General features: G+C 39.6%; 1 protein-coding gene across 2 annotated transcripts; it reads left to right on the top strand.

Moving 5' to 3' along the window:
* The first annotated feature begins 8,677 nt into the window (after positions 1-8,677).
* LOC122343073 (gastrula zinc finger protein XlCGF8.2DB-like) lies at positions 8,678-11,632 on the top strand. 2 transcript variants are annotated; one of them, XM_043237390.1, is made up of 3 exons: positions 8,678-9,081; positions 9,888-10,305; positions 10,568-11,632. In XM_043237390.1, exon 3 carries the CDS (start codon positions 10,573-10,575, stop codon positions 11,464-11,466), a length of 894 nt encoding a protein of 297 aa, XP_043093325.1. In that variant the 5' UTR covers positions 8,678-9,081; positions 9,888-10,305; positions 10,568-10,572; the 3' UTR covers positions 11,467-11,632. The 2 variants fall into 2 exon arrangements, with proteins under 2 accessions (XP_043093325.1, XP_043093324.1); XM_043237389.1 differs by lacking the exon at positions 9,888-10,305.
* The last annotated feature ends 5,750 nt before the right edge of the window (positions 11,633-17,382 follow it).

Below are 17,382 nucleotides of genomic sequence, written 5' to 3'. Positions count from 1 at the left end.
GTATCATACTGTATCAAATCTACATATTATAAATACATTATATAAGTAAATATATATTTGCTCGTCCCGCTCTGATACACATTAAAGGCATAGTTCACCCAAAAAGGAATATTCTGTCATTAATTACTCGTCTTCATGTCGTTCAAAACCCAGAAGGTCTTTGTTGATCTTCAGAACACAACGGGGCCTTTCACACCACAGGAACCTTTTCATAGACCCTGAACTAATGGTGGAGCTACCCACTTTTTAGCACGTTCACGGGAACTAGGAACGGTTTTAGTTCCAGGTGCTCAATTAAATTAGCTCTGAACACTTCTATATGAGGTATCAGATACCCAATACAATGAACAAAGAAGGTAAGGGCATCAGGAAACGTAGAAAATCAAACTGTTTTTAAAATAACTTTTTGTTTAGCCTCTGCTGAAATGGAAACATTAAAGCAGATACAAATTTATAAAATACATCTTTGTTTACTTTTTAAAATAATATATCACTGATACTTCAATAATTTTTCATTGTTAAAGAATTTATTCAAAATTCATCATTAAAAATATATATTCCAGTTATATTCAAAGTGCAATTAAAATACAAATTTCGATCCCATTATCTATTATACTGATAAGAATGAAGTTGATTTAATCTTATAAAATTTCATGCCTTTTTCTTTTTTGCCACAGTATCTGAGACCACTGAAGTCTCTCAGACCGCCGAAGATTCTCAGACTGCTGAAGCCCTTCACATTGATGAAGCCTCTCCTGCCGAAGCCTCTGAGACTGCTGGTGCCTTCAGGAGCGCCACTTTCTCTCAGACTGCCATTGTCTCAGAGACAGTCATTAAAACAGAAACTGCCGCTGTCTCTGAGGCAGCCCCTGAACATCAGACTGTCTCTAAACTGTCAAAGGATCTGATACAGTTACTGCTTCTCAGTCATCCACTGTCTCTAAGACTACCCCTTCCTGAAGACCTGAGCTGCATTTAACTTCCACCGTTTGTCCTACTGTCTGTATAATGCATTTAAAAAATTACAAAAAATACATATATTACAAATACTTTGTACTGTTCTCTGTGGGAGTGTAATGAAGAGTCATAGGCGGTTGGATCCATGTGCGACAGGGTTTTATCGTAGTCAAACGGGCGAGGTCAAACAGGAGCAAACAGAGCAACAAGGGAGATCCAGAAGACAAAACGATAACAGGCAATAGGTCAGTAGGCAGGCAGAGAACAATCACAGAAACGTATACGGTCAAGGTCGGCAACAGATAATCAAAACAAGAATAAACGCTCGGAATTGCTGTGTAGACAAACAAGATTTTGCGAAGAGTGATCATAGGGAAGTTCATTATAAAGGTTGGGAGTGATGAGAAACACCTGGTGATAATGAGGAGGTAACACCATCAATACTTTGGGATGCGATGAAAGCAGTTCTAAGAGGTAAAATCATTGCATTGACATCTAATTTGAAGAAACTCAGAAGGCAGAAATTGCAAGATCTTGAAATTAAACTCAAAAGATTGCAGGAAGAACATAGGGCCACAATGAATCATAAGGTGAAGCAAGACATTAGAAAAATAGTTAAAGAAATAGATGAAATATATTCTAAAGAAATACAAAAGAAACTTCTGTTCTTTAAACAAAGTTATTATGAAGTAGGGGGGAAATCTTTAAAATTGCTATCATACAGATTAAGAAAACAACAAGCGGATAGAGCCATCAATAAAATTAGAAATACTCGGACAGGGGAGATATATTGTAAATTAGAGCAAATTCAAAAGAGTTTTGAGAAATTCTATAAAACTCTTTATTCACAACCTAAAAATAATAACGATTTACAAATAAACGCATTTCTAGATTCACTAGAGTTACCCACGGTATCAGAGGAACAAAATAAATTATTATTAGCGGAAATTAGTATGGAAGAATTGAAAATAGCTGTAACAAGATTAAAGACAGGTAAATCCCCAGGAGCAGACGGCTATTCTGCGGAATGGTACAAAACGATGTTTGACCACTTGGCCCCGTCTTTACTAAAGGCATTAAATTGGGTAGTACAAAAAAGGGAAATCTTACCATCATGGAGGGAAGCAATAATTTCAGTTATACCAAAGGAGGGAAAAGATAGATTGGAATGTGGCAATTATCGACCAATTAGTGTTCTAAATGTTGACTACAAATTGTTTACCTCGATTTTAGCTAGGAGACTAGAAAAGATTCTTCCAGATCTCATTAATTTGGACCAAACAGGCTTCATCTGCCAAAGGCAAGCAACAGACAATATCAGAAGAACTCTGCATATGCATAGTTTTATTTCAAATCATAAAGTGGAAGCTGCTTTTTTGAGTTTAGATGCAGAGAAAGCCTTCGACTCGGTGAGATGGGGTTTCCTATACAAAGTATTAGAAAAATTTGGATTTCATAAAAAAGTTATAGAAATAATTGAGACTCTATATGACAAACCATATGCAAGAATTAAAATCAATGGAAATGTATCTGACCCTTTTAATTTAGAGCGGGGCACAAGACAAGGATGCCCCATCTCACCACTACTTTTTGCCTTGTTCATCGAACCTTTAAGCCAATGGATAAGACAAAACCATGCAATTAAAGGGATAGACATGGGCTTTGGAGAGCATAAATTAGCTCTCTTTGCGGATGATATACTGATTTATATGAGCCAACCTACAAGGTCACTGCCTATTTTATTCAACTTTCTTAAGGGGTACGAAGCAATATCTGGTTATAAACTTAATGTCACAAAAACTCAAGTTTTAAAATTTAATTATAACCCACCTAGGCAAATTAAAGAGGAATTTGATCTAAAATGGGACACAAAGTCAATTAAGTATTTAGGAGTAAATATACCGGGTGATCTTTCTAAATTGTTTGATTTAAATTACAATCCCCTTCTTAAAAAAATTTAATCAGATCTACTCCGTTGGAACCTTATTCCACTCTACGGTTTAAGTTCAAGAGTTGATTCTGTACGGATGATAATTTTACCAAAACTTTTATATTTATTTCAAACGCTCCCAATAGAAGTACCAAATCAGAAGTTTATGGAATGGCATAAACTAATATCTAGATTTCTTTGGCAGGGTAAAAAACCAAGAGTAAGGTTTAAAACATTACAATTAAGTAAGGAAACTGGTGGGCTAGGTCTCCCATGCCTTCAAAAGTACTATTTTGCCGCTCAGTTAAGGCCACTTGTCTGTTGGTGTAGCCCAACATACTCAGCTAAATGGATTGAAATAGAAAAAGGGTTGATTGAAGAGTTTCCATTACCAGCTCTGGTTGCGGATAACAAATTAAGAACTAGAATTACTACGGAAACAAACCCATGGATTAATTTACCATTTAAAATCTGGCATCAAATTAAAAAAATGGGCAATTTGGAGGATGCAATGAGAATATTAAGATGGTGTGCATATGACACTGATTTTATTCCGAATAGAATAGATGACCGTTTCAGAACATGGGTTAAGCTAGGTATTACAAATTATTATGTATTTTTAACAAGGGTAAAATCCAAAGCTTTGAATCACTAAAGGAAAAGTATGGTCTTAACCAAAGTGATTTCTACAGATATCTTCAAGTAAGACATTATATTGAATGTAATATTAAATCAGAAATATTGAAGGCAGCAGAGACAGGAATAATAAAGGTGATCTTGTCAGTGTCTAAAGCTCATCCATGCAATAAGATTATTTCTAAATTATATAATGGATTCCTGCAAATTTTAGATGAGAACACATTATATGTCAGAGACAAATGGAAAACAGAAGGAAACCTGAATATTTCAGAGGATAACTGGCGGCAAATTTGTAAATCACAATGGGAATCTACAAGTTCAGCAACATGGAGAGAATTCTGTTGGAAGAATGTTATTCGTTTTTTTATTACACCTATCCAGAAACTTCATAGAGGAGATAGTACTGATTGTTGGAGACTATGTGGGGAGAGGCGAGCTAGCCACTATCATATTTTTTGGGCATGTCAAAAACTAACCCCTTACTGGCAAGAGATTAAAAACAATTTAGAAGCGGTTTTTGAAATAGAGATAGATTTTAATTGTGAATCTTTGTATTTTGGTAATATTACTTTAAAAGGGGGAACCAATAAGGATAAAAAGCTGTTGTTAATTCTGTTGGCAGCCAGTAAAAAAGGAATTACTAGAAAATGGTTAAAACCAGAACCACCTACAGTGGTAGAATGGATTGATATAGTGCATAATATATATGTCATGGAAAAATTATCGTTCTCAATAAAAACTCAAACAGAATTTTTTTCAGATTTGGTGCAAATGGATGGACTACATTAATCCAATACGCCCAGACTTTTCGTAATTGTAATTGAACTTTGCTTTTTTAACAAATTACCTGAATAAGCCGCACACTAGAGCTCCCCATGTTCTGTTGTATATAGTTAAGTGGAAAATACATCACATTTGCAATATTTGAGAAATTATTATATTTTTATTTCTAAGGTCCAGGGGCATACTCTGTATCTGTATTTCAAACTATTATTTTTACGTCAGTGAAATTGTATGTCTGTTGAATTGTCTTTGAATCTGTATGTATTTTCTATCTGAAAAGAAAAATAAAAATTATAAAAAAAGAGAAACACCTGGTGGCTCTAATCAGCCCAAGGTGCACGGGTCCTGATGATCAGTACTCCGGTGAGAGCTCCCTCTGGTGGGGGTCGGAGAGAGGGGCCCCCCCCGCGAGCGGCTCTGGAAGCGAGGAGTGATCCGACGCTGAGGTCTTCCACGGGGTCTGGGAGCAGGTTTGTCGGGATGGTCATGGTGAAAGGTGGCAGTGAGCGCGGGATCGAGAATGTCTCGAGCAGGTATCCAAGACCTCTCCTCGGGTCCATAGCCTTCCCAATCAATGAGATACTGTAGTTCCCTGCCTTGGCGTCGTGAATCCAGGATTTCCCGAACCTGGTAGGCCTCCTCGCCATCGATGATTAAGGGAGGGGCGTCGTAAGCAGCAACCTCATCCTGGTCCCTCTCTCCTCCTGGGCCACCGGTGGGTTTGAGCAATGAGACGTGGAAAGTAGAGGCAACGCGGTAATTAGCAGGGAGATCAAGACGGTAAGAAACTGGGATGATTTGAGAAATGATTTTGAAAGGACCCACGTACCTTGGACTTAATTTCCTGCAGGGTAGCCGAAGGCAGAGGTCTCGGGTTGATAGCCAAACCCAGTCACCAGGAGAGTACGCCGGTGCATCTCGGCGATGACGATCTGCCTGAGCTTGGAACCTTCCGACTGCTCCTCTGAGATGGACATGAGCGGAGTTCCAGACCTCCTCACTCCTTTGTAGCCACGAGTTAACTGCAGGTAGTGTGGAGGTTCCCCAGACCAGGAAATAATGGAGGCTGAAAGCCCAGTACGCATTGAAAGGGAGTTAGCCCGGTGGATTGTTTCCTTAACGAGTTCTGTGCATACTCCGCCCAGACTAAATAGTGGCTCCAGTCCTGTTGGTTGTTGTGGCAGTAATTCCGGAGGAATTGTGACAGTTCTTGGTTCTGACGTTCGGCTTGACCATTGGATTGAGGGTGATACCCTGAGGTTAGACTTACGTTAATGTTGAGTTGTGAGCAGAAAGCCTGCCAGACTCGAAAGGTGAACTGTGGACTGCGATCAGACACGATGTCTTCGGGTAGGCCATAGAAGCGGAATACCTGTTGCAGCAGTACTTCGGCGGTCTCCCAGGCTGTGGGTAGCTTAGGCAAAGGTATGAACCTGCAAGATTTGGAAAACCGATCCACAACTGTGAGCACCGTGGTGAAGGAGTTGGAGACCGGTAGATCAGTTACAAAGTCTATGGCTATGTGAGACCACGGTCTTTCCGGTATGGGTAGTGGTTGAAGGAGTCCTGCTGGGCGTTGATGGGAGGTCTTTGTGATATTGCACGTTTCGCATTGTTGAACAAAATGGATGGTGTCCGAGCGAATGGTTGGCCACCAGAAACAGTTGTTAACTAGCTGGAGGGTGGCTGTGATGCCTGGATGACCGGCGCTGGGGGTATCATGAACCCAATGAAGAACTCTTTGTCTTAAGACTTGAGGCACGTAAGTTCGATTGGGAGGGCATGCTGGTGGGGCTGGTTCGGAAAGTTGAGCTTCTGTGATCTCGGTCATGATGTCCCACTGGACCGGGGCAACGATGTGGGTTGGTGGTATGATAGGATCGTGAGAGAATTCCTGAGGAACGCTCTAAAATTGTCTGAATAGGGCATCCGCCTTAGTGTTCTTTGATCCAGGACGATACGTAACTTTGAAGTCAAACCTGGAGAAAAACAGCAACCATCTGGCTTGCCGTGAATTCAGGCGTTTAGCAGATTGAATGTATTCCAGGTTTCTGTGGTCGGTCAGAATGGTAAACGGTAATTTAGCTCCTTCTAGCCAATGCCGCCACTCCTCAAGGGCGGACTTCATAGCGAGAAGTTCTCTATCTCCCACATCGTAGTTATGCTCAGCGGAGTTAAGCTTATGGGAGAAGTAGGCACATGGGAAGAGTTTCGCTGGCTGTCCGTGACGTTGAGATAAAATTGCTCCAATGCCTACAATAGATGCATCCACCTCCACAATAAACTCTCGATTCGGGTCTGGGTGATGGAGTATCGGGGCGGACGTGAATTTTTTCTTGAGCATATCAAATGCCTGGATGCTGTCAGGTGACCACGATAGGCGATGACAATTCCTTTTGACAAGTGTGGTGAGAGGGGCGGCTACAGTACTGAAATTACGAATGAACCTTCGATAAAAATTAGAGAAGCGCAGAAATCGTTGCAGTTCCTTTACTGTGGAGGGGCGCGGCCACTCCATGACTGCCTTGACCTTGTGCTCGTCCATGGTCACCCCCTCCGAACTGATGATATACCCCAGGTAAGCCACTTGCGTCTTATGGAATTCACATTTTTTGAGCTTGGCATACAATTGATTCTCTATCAGGCGTCGGAGAACAGTTCTAACATGAGAGACATGAGAATCAAAGCTATCAGAGTAGACGAGTATATCATCCATGTAAACGATTAGAAACTGGTTTAGCATGTCTCTAAATACCTCATTCACGAAGGCTTGGAAGACCGATGGACTGTTCGCGAGCCCGAACGGCATAACAAGGTATTCGTAGTGCCCGGAAGTTGTGGAAAAAGCTGTTTTCCATTCATCTCCCTCTCTGATACGGATCAGGTTGTAGGCATTTCGGAGATCTAACTTTGTGAAGAACTTGGCGGTGCGAAGTTGTTCCAGGGAGGCTGGTACTAATGGCAAAGGGTAGCGGTATTTAATCGTGACTTCATTCAGTCCACGATAGTCAATGCAGGTCTGTAATGAAGAGTCATAGGCGGTTGGATCCATGTGCGACAGGGTTTAATCGTAGTCAAATGGGTGAGGTCAAACAGGAGCAAACAGAGCAACAAAGGAGATCCAGAAGACAAAACGATAACAGGCAATAGGTTAGTAGGCAGGCAGAGAACAATCACAGAAAAGTATACGGTCAAGGTCGGCAACAGATAATCAAAAAAGAATAAACGCTCGGAATTGCTGTGTAGACAAACAAGATTTTGCGAAGAGTGATCATAGGGAAGTTCATTATAAAGGTTGGGAGTGATGAGAAACACCTGGTGGCTCTAATCAGCCCAAGGTACGGGGTTGTGGGAAATTGAGTCCTTTGATGATCAATACTCCAGTGAGAGCTCCCTTCGGTGGGGGTCGGAGAGAGCCACAGAGGTGCTGTTTGTGACAGGGAGTGGGGCAGTGAAGTGCACAGCAGGAGCAATGCTAAATACAATACAATAGCGTTAAAGTGATTCCACAGTGAATAGCAATGCTTTGTTATTTTATGTATATTCTTTTGAAAAGAAGGTTCACGGATTTGCTTTTTATGATTTTTTTTGCACCAAAATGAAATCAGCTCAATTACATTACCTCCCAACTGTTTGACGTTCACTCCATGCTAAGCACTTTTTTTGAATATCCTATTAAATGTTTTTAAATGATTAAATCACAAATGCTACATGCTCAGCACATGATAAAACTTCTTTATTACAGTCCTTTATATAGAAGATCTGTAGTCCTGTATTTCATGTTAAATTTCAGCTTGATCACCGAGTCATAAACTCCTTTTAAAACTTATACAAAAATCTGAATCAGGGTTTAATGGCTGTTAGCTTTGCTTCATTCAAATTATATTTCTCTTTAAAAATTCACATTTAGAAGTGAATCTGGCTCAAGATTACTCCAAGAACATGAAGCTGAGATATTCTCCTGATATTAAATAAGAAAGACGTGAGAATGCAGAGTAAATACTTTTATTACATTATATACAGTGTAAGTGTAACTTTATTACAGTTGTTAATTTATAAATAGTTCTTTTGTTAATCATGTTCACATTTATATGGTCCTTTACAGCAAAAACCAGCAAAAGGAGCAGCTTATTATGAGATATGAAGGACAGACACAGGTGAGGGAGATCACATTAAAAGAGTTATTAAGGAGTTCATTTAAAGAATAATTAAAGTTTGGTGTTTATACGAGGGTGTAGGTTATGTAGGTGTTATGTTTTATTATAACCTATTATCTCCGGAGCAGAGAGGGCGGTAAAGCACCAAAACCTTACAAGAAAAAGAAGAATCTTTCTCGTTTAAACGGGACTTTTATTTTGGCGTCGGGGCGTGACGTCACCCGGCTGCGCCCGCATCTGTTGAAGACAGTTTTGCGTTTTGAAGCGTTTAAAGCGCCGTTTTCGCAATGAATTCGTAGCTCGACATCCACGTTTAGCTCCATCGATCATGAATCGGTGTATCGGTAAAGATGAAGTCCGGTAGAGAGGATGGAGAAACAGAGCAAACTTTTCTCAGGGGTTCACAGCGAGGACAACAAACACAAACAAGTACGAGATGTTACCTGAAAGCATGAGATGTTACCTGAGCTAACTCTAAATAGTGAAGTGGAAACAATGTGTCCAGATCCTCGCGACAAACTCTCATAAAGATGGCTTTTGTTAAAGAGGAGAGAGAAGAGCTGAAGATTGAAGAAGCGTTCAGAGTCAAACATGAAGATACTGAGGAAGAAACAGGTCGGTTTTCATTCAAAGAATAAAGTCCCTCTTTTGATTTCATTCACCTCGCAGTAGAAAAATAACAAGAAAACTCAACTAAAAGTATCCTGGTATTATCATTGTAAAATTCCACAAGAGTTCAGCATTTCACTTTCCTCAGTTGTTTAAAATAATAATAAAAACAATCATCTTATTAATGCATTTTTTAAATATTAATTTAGGAGTGTCATGATTTGATTTGTATTCCTTACAGCTTCGTTCAATGACAATCAAATACTGAAAAATAGTTTCTTGATAATCTCAAAAAAAAAATCAATTCAAAATAAAAAAGTAGCATATTTGTGATATTAACATTGACATTAAAATGATCAGAAACGGTGCATTTAAGGCATGGTTTTTAAAATTTCGGATGGGGTACTTCAAGAAAAAAAGGTGATGAATAAAGAACGATGTTGAGAAACAAACTCCCATTTTATTGGAAAGAGTAGCCTAACTTCAACTGTACGAGTACTAATAATGACAATAATCTGCACAGCCTGCACAAGTGATTTAAACCTTATTTTTACGTTGGAGAACATTAATAAGTAGAACAACAGCGCTCTTCTGTGTGGGAGTAGTCAACACCCTACAGATCAGGTAGGGCCACATCTGAGAAGGAGCGTCCGCTAGTCGCCCAAATCCTTCGTTTTCCACAGTGCTAAAAGGCTGATTATCAAGAGCAATCGTTTGATTACATTGTTGAAGGTTTTTAGGCTCTTGGTGGTTGAATGTTTTTGCCTTCTCAAACGATTGAACACTGGTTCCTCTGGCTGGGTCGTATACAGGTACCGTTCCCGCTTGTCTGCCCATCAGTTTGATTTTCTGTCTGTCCGAGGAGCTGCTTTCACCGGAGAAGGCCGTCATCTGAGACATGAAGGGGGTGCCCTGATTGTTCAGTATCTCTGACCTGACAAAACGGCTTAACTTTGGCCCGGCCAGTGGAAATAATCACGGATGCAATCTTTAGTGTTTGTGGCCCAGAGATGTCCGGCTAAGGCATGGATCTGAGTTGACTGCAAAACCGCTTCTGTCTCTGGAATGAGTGTCATCCTCTCCCTTGGAGATGGGGTGAGGAGCTCAGAGTAGACCGCTGCTCCTCCGCATCCAGAGAGAGGCCAGCTGAGGTGGCTCTGGGAAGACCTAGGACATGCCGGAAAGCCAACAATTCACTAAAAACGTTTTTTTATTGGACGTTTGTTGAATGTGAGCCAATATCATCATAATCAAACCAACCACAGACTTAAACTACTTCAGTCAGTTTGCACTGAATTTATTTAATACACGAGTTTGAGTTCAATTAAATTCCAATTTATTGAGATGCACCTGTATCGAACTGTTGCGTTCATTGCGTTTCATAATATTATTGTATTATATAATCCACAAAAAAAATCAATTTTATGATGTAAATCCCAATTAATTTCCACTTTGAAGTTAACGTGTATTAAAATTTTTCCCTCCACTGTAGAGCTGATGTCTCTGAAAGAGGAGAGACAAGAACCCAATGAAATGAACGAGAAGGATCAATGTGTGGAACGTAGTCATTTTACGACTGAAAAAACATCTTCACAAAAAACACCTAAGAAAGCCAAACCTAACGCCTGCCATCAGTGCGGAAAGAGATTTCTGCATAAACAGTCGCTAAAGGACCACGCGAGAGTTCACACTGGAGAGAAACCTTTCACCTGCCTTCAGTGCGGAAAGAGTTTCAGGTACAAAGGGAGCCTTACGAACCATATGAGGACTCACACCGGAGAGAGACCTCACACGTGTCAGCAGTGCGGAAAGAGCTTCGGTCAAAAGATGCACCTCGTGTGCCACATGAGAGTTCACACCGGAGAGAAACCGTACATCTGCCCACAGTGCGGAAACGGCTTCAGTCAGAACTGGACCTTTATAAAACACATGAGAGTTCACACCGGAGACAAACCGTTCACGTGCGGTCAGTGTGGAAAGAGTTTTGCGCTGAAAGAAACTCTGAACTCTCACGTGAACGGTCACTTCAAAGAGAACAGCTATGTTTGTCAGAAGTGTGGAAAGAGTTTCGGTCATAAAGCCAGCTTCAAGACTCACATGAGAGTTCACACGGGAGAGAAACCATACGCGTGCTCTCAGTGCGAGAAGAGCTTCGGATACAAACAGTCCCTCGATTCCCACATGAGGATTCACACCGGAGAGAAACCTTACGTGTGTCAGGAGTGCGGAAAGGGCTTCTCTCGGAAAGGAGACCTCAAGCTTCACGCGGTTGTTCACACCGGAGAGAAGCCGTTCGCATGCGATCGCTGTGGAAAGAGTTTCGGACGCAAAGTGAACCTCAATCAGCACGTGAAGATGCACTTCTGGAAAGATGTAGTTTTAGAGTTCTAGTATTCAATGCTTTCTGTATGGAATAATTTTGAAAGATAGGAAACCCCTTATGCATCATGTTAACACTGTTTACCCAAAAAGCCAATCATGTAAATACGTAAGTCGGTCTTGGTGTTATTTACAGTGTTATATATGCTCCAATATAAATTTACAAAAATGGCACTGCTGGTATTACTCTACATATTAGTAACTACAGTAAATCAATAAATTACTAAATCACAGTGTTTAAGATGTTGTTGTTGTTTTTGTTTTTTTATTAACCCAAACTGATGTAAGAGTTCAGCGATCCAATGAGAAATAGGAAGCTGATTGAAAAGTTTAGATTTATTTTTCTGTCTGATAATTAAAGCTCCCACTCCCACGCTACTAGATTTTTACCTGAGGAGCCTGCAGGAGACTGTCACAACAGGCTCAGAGGATTCAAGTGCGGTTAAACAAAGTTTCTTGACAAAGAATAATTTAACAAATCCAGGAAGAAATGAGTCATAGTAGAAAATCCAGGAAGAGCAAAGAGAATCCACAAGAGTCCAGAACACGGCGTCCATGTGGCGTGAAGGGAGCCACAAACCTGGAGACCCTGAACGGGATAACACGCAAGAGGAACTGACAAAACACAAGACCAAAAGCACACAATAAATAGCGGGCAGAGTTTAGCAGAGCAGAGTTTTAAATTTAATTTTAATGTTAACATTTAATAACTCAAGAATGAAGTATAACAATAATGTTTTGCATGGCTTGAAGCCCTAAAGTACGCATGGGATATAAATCCGCAATGAACTGCAGTTACAGGTTTTCAAACATAGATGGTGACAAAGAGGCGAATCTTATGGACTGCAGCTTTAATTAATTATTGTTAATTAATCTTAAACGGAACAAACATCCAAACCTACATAAGAACTCCTGTTGGATAATCCACTTGACAAACTATTGTGACGTTTACTGAAGAAGAGAGCAAAGAGATGAAGATTAAAGAAACATGCAGGAATACTGAGGAACAAACTGGTTGGCTTTCATTCTCAAAGCTGAAGTCACTCGTTGGATCCTATAGAACATACAAGTTGGACATTTGTTATTACGATATAATATGCATAAAACTGCCATGATCCTCCAGCTGGCTCATTGCTGTGTCCCGCAAGAGTTCTGCGCATATACGTGGATCACACCTGAAGCTTCAGCAGCTCTGAGCAACTTTTTGGCATACCAGTGCCCCCTTGGGGTGAGAGTCACACTTCAACCTCACCCGGGGATGCGATCATTGTCTTCTCATCCAGTAAGTTCCCGAGTCAGTGAACCCTTGTGGAGCTTCTTCCAACACCCTTGGCAGCCAGACTCAGTAACAGTGTAGCTTGCCTGGTTCTAGTCAGCCCCTGTACTGGGCTAGGTGCTCCATATAGCTGACTCTCCACAGCAAACCTATATGTGTCTCTGCTAAGAGATAAGTCGGATAATTTACTGCCCCGACCTTAGGTCAGTGCATAGCAGCATTCCACATCTCACTTCCTCTTGGTCAGGATGTGATCTCTGTTGCATTCTTCTTAGGAAGGCCCACTTCCCCATTGTTCTGCCATCTGTACAACAAATAGAAGAGGTTAGCACCCTCTCGGATGGTTGGGCCTGTTGACTTGGGCTTCTTTGTGAAATTTGGCTCTTTTTTGTTTTAATGTTTAGATTGAATCTTACGCTGTTTGATGCCCTACACCTCTGTGGATTATTAAAAGACTGTTTATCATTCTTTGTGTTATCTCCTGTACCACACTGTGACAGGTTTATTATTGTTGCTATTATTATTATTATTATTATTATCAATTCAATTGCAGGAACAAACCCCGTTTTAATCACACATGAAGAAACTTGTTTTACCTTCTAGACAAGTCACTGATCAGATTGAGTATCATAAATACAAAGCTAATGTCAGATCTTTTGATAATTTACAGCGTTCAGTACCATAGTAAAGGACTGTCAGCGTTTGCTCCACAGTATGTCATTTATGGTAGTTACTTAAAACAGTAATTATTTCTCTCCGTAAATCTCACATTTCTTGAAGACTATAGGAGAGTTACAGCATGTTTTTATCCTGCGTCACTGAAAATAATGCTATGCGTAGCTTTACTACATTAAAATGTTCTTCAGAAGTGTCCTTGTAGCACTAACACAGTTGCATAATCATACTGTTCATGCTAAAAAAAATGGAGTTACATAAAAGTAAATGCACGTTTATGGGGCGTTTTCCTTCAAATTACAACAATTGGTTATAAACAACCCAGTGAATTAAACCTTCCATGACAACTGACCTCCCAGCCAATCAGCAAGCCTCTTTATGCTAGAATGACCCCGTGACACAAAGGCCTCCAGATTAAGGCTGAACTGCTCAAGAACGAGGGTCAATCATGTGATTTATGGTTGTTCAGGTCTATGTAATTTCACATATTGCTGTAAACTTGGGATTTCACATTTTCGTTCTCTTTCTTTTCTCACTTCCTCTCTTCCAGCAACTTGTATGAATGAGTGTGTTTATGTGTTAGTTATTTTATGGTTTTTTCCAATAAAGCCATATTTATATTGAAAAGAGAAGTGTCTTTTGTTCTGTTCAAGTTAATGTGTTAAACATTTTGTGCTGTTTAACTGTAAGAATAATTTCTCAGATTTTTTACAAAACCAGAAAGGGGACAAAAAGCTAAAAGCAAAATAAAGCTTACCATAATTAAAAATCTTCAAATTACATACCAAATAAAAAAAAGTCATAAACGGCGTAATATAATAATAGCAATAATAACAATTGAAAACCCAAAATTTTTCTAATTTGTCTCGCCACCATCCTTCTTTAGGAATTATAATCAATAGAGTATTATAATCACACTTTCCCTCTAATAATAATATAATAATAATAATAATAATAATAACAAATTATGCAAACAAATAAAAAAACAACAACTAAAAATTCCCCTCCAACCTTATTTGGGGTATTTAAATCATTAACCTGGGGTAAACCTTTTTTTATCACTCACTTTGAAAAATATTGTTCCAAATAATAGTTTTTAAAGATCATTTTTAAACAATTTCGGCATCTCCAAAGTAACATGATAAAAATGTTGTGTAATATTATGACTGTCACAGCAAATGTGTAATATATTGAATATTTTTAAGCACTGACTAGTAAAGAAACTGACTTTTTTAAGCGATTCAATAATCATTAACAAACACTTTTATATTCCTCATACCTGATTATTATAAAACGTTAGCAGAAATTTTATCAAAACAATGTCAAAACCAAACTGTAAAAACTAGGATAACAATTTGGTGGTTTTTTTAGAGAAAGATTTGGCAACCCTACTGTCAAAACGAACGTGAAAGCAGAAGTTGTACATGTTGTGTTCACCCTTGACTGTGTGATTTTTTTCATTTTGAAAATCTGATCATCGAACTGTCATTATTGCTTCCTGATGTGGAAATGTACATGGACCTAATGAAGAAACCAAGGACATACTGAGAACTTGTCTAGTAGCAGAACAACCTGGTCAGTCGTGAGCTGTGGAGCGCAAAGTCACTTCCTTATTCATGTAAGTAAGCATAAAATACTAAGAAACATGATTAAATATGGAATGGATTATAAGATTGTAACATGTTTCACTGTAATGTTTTGCATTCCTGTTTTCAAACATTTATAGAATTCATATAATCATTTTAAAGTAGCCTACTTTTGTTACACAAGAGGTTATGTTTTACAATGTAAGTAATATGACATGCAAATATATTTTATTCATAGATATTACTCATGCATCACCTTTCTTAATTACTATAAAGGAGAAACCGTATATTTTTTTGCTGTTGATGACACCATAGGTTTGGTAATTTTCTAGGGGGAAAGTTAATTTGCATAAAAAGCCATCAAACATGGTTTTATTTATTTATTTATTTATTACACTTTTGTTAAACCCTTTATGTTAAATGCATTATAAATTATTACTAAATGGTTTAGAAAGTCAGAAAGCAACTGTTTCCAATGCCACTTTCTGTTAATCTTTGTTTGTCATATTTATGTTACTGTTTTTCCTAATTTGGTCATTTTCCTGTGTTCCCTGATTAGTTATCATTAGTGTCTTATTAGTTTCCAGGTGTGATTGATAAGTAGTGTTTAATAAGCAGCGAGTCACTAAAGAGTTACCTTCACAACAAAAAAAATGGTTTAATGTTGGCTTAAGATTGAAAACCTTTAAGAATTGTCCCATTTGTTTTTGAAGTAGCGTCATCATCCATCAAAAATCACAATTGGTGCATTGGTGTTTTACAGCATTAGTGTTTTACTTTTCTCCTGGTCCCGTTCAACTCAGAGCAGTTTCATGTTTGCTTTGGGGACAGAAGAAAGAAATGCTGTCTCCAAGAAGAGTTTGGCCTATTGGGTAATAGATGCCTTCACCTTGGCATATTAAGCTCATTGTGTGCCATGCCCTCCACCCGTTGGCACAGGGTAGAGTTTGACTTGCAGCGCCATTCCCTGGATCTGTGTGCCTTCTTACTAGTCATTTTCCCTGGATACATTGGCTCCTCCATTGCCCCACAGTTCAGGCTAGTCACAGTAGTCTGAGCTGTGTCTGATAGGGGGTTTCCTTCACCCCCTTCCACTTAGCGTCTTGTCCCACTTTTTTTTTTCTCACTGCTTTCCCCATGTTCCATCTTCTGTATCCTCACTTCTATTTAGTGTGCCCCACCCCCGACCTATGCTTCTGAAGAACTAGGCATCCCTGGTGGGCTCACTCCAAGCCGGCCATGATGTCAGGTACTGATGTAATATCATAGTGACTGACTGAAAGGAAACGTCACAGTTACTTGTGTAACCCTCGTTCCCTGAAGGGAACTCTTGGCACAACCTTGATCCACGCTGGGAGTCGGGCAAAGTCAGGCTCCTCAGCATAAACTGAGGCGGGGGAGGGGAAGATTTGGCTACCGAGACTGTGGACTGGACTGATAAAAGAGCGGCCTTACAAGATTATGCACAGTGAAATTTAAGTGCCTGAAGACAGATAGCAGCTCACATTTAGAACACAGAGGCTTAGCTAAGAGGTTGGAGACCACCAGAATGTTTCTGTCAACTTTTTCTTAGGAAAGCGAAGCTTGGAAATTTTGGGGGTTTAGATTACTGCCTAGAAATTTGAAGGAGGTACTGGGACTAGCTTGGAACAGCATTGGGAGGAGATATGATGAGAGAGTCATCTATGAGATAGAGAATGTGGTAGTTGTTGGAGAGGAACCAGCAGTTCTACCTCTCAGTTCTAGAAAGACTCCCATAAAGACTCAGTAGACGAAATTATGATCCAAAAATATCTGTTTTACAAAATCAATATGTAAATATAAAACAGTATTCTGTGGCGTAAACCCGGTCCTTGGTGTGGATCTGTAGATGAAGATTTCAGCATGTACTGCCGAAGACGGAGGCAGGAGCGGAGCCTACCCCCTGGACAGGGCCAACCTGGTGGTGGTGGTGGGGAGGGCAGAGGGGAAGTCATATCAGTATCTGCAAACACAGATGAGGATGAGTAGAGAGCTTATATAGTCCTTGTGTAGAATACCGATTGGCTAGATGTAATCCCATGATTTGACATGGCATTGAGTCTTCCTGGTAGAACATACACTAATGCTTTCTCCTTCTCGATGCTTGCCCCTCTTCTTCCTGTTTTGTTGACAGGTCTTTGCTTGTCATCTTTGCAAGGTCCCAATAATCAAATTATCAAGAGCAATTTCTAGCTTATCTGTTCCATTAATCCATTAATGTATGTGAGGATTGTTCAGCAGATTGAGCATCTTTCCTAACATTATACACATCTTATTAATATAATTTGAGCACTTAGGTCAATGTGTTAAGAGTGGAAGTTCTTCAGATGTTTAGTTTTGTTTTTTGCAGCTGTGAGTTGGTGAAGGAAG

The sequence above is a fragment of the Puntigrus tetrazona genome, chromosome 4, assembly GCF_018831695.1.
Source record: "Puntigrus tetrazona isolate hp1 chromosome 4, ASM1883169v1, whole genome shotgun sequence".
NCBI lineage: Eukaryota > Metazoa > Chordata > Actinopteri > Cypriniformes > Cyprinidae > Puntigrus > Puntigrus tetrazona.
This window is presented reverse-complemented; position numbering and strand designations above follow the sequence as displayed.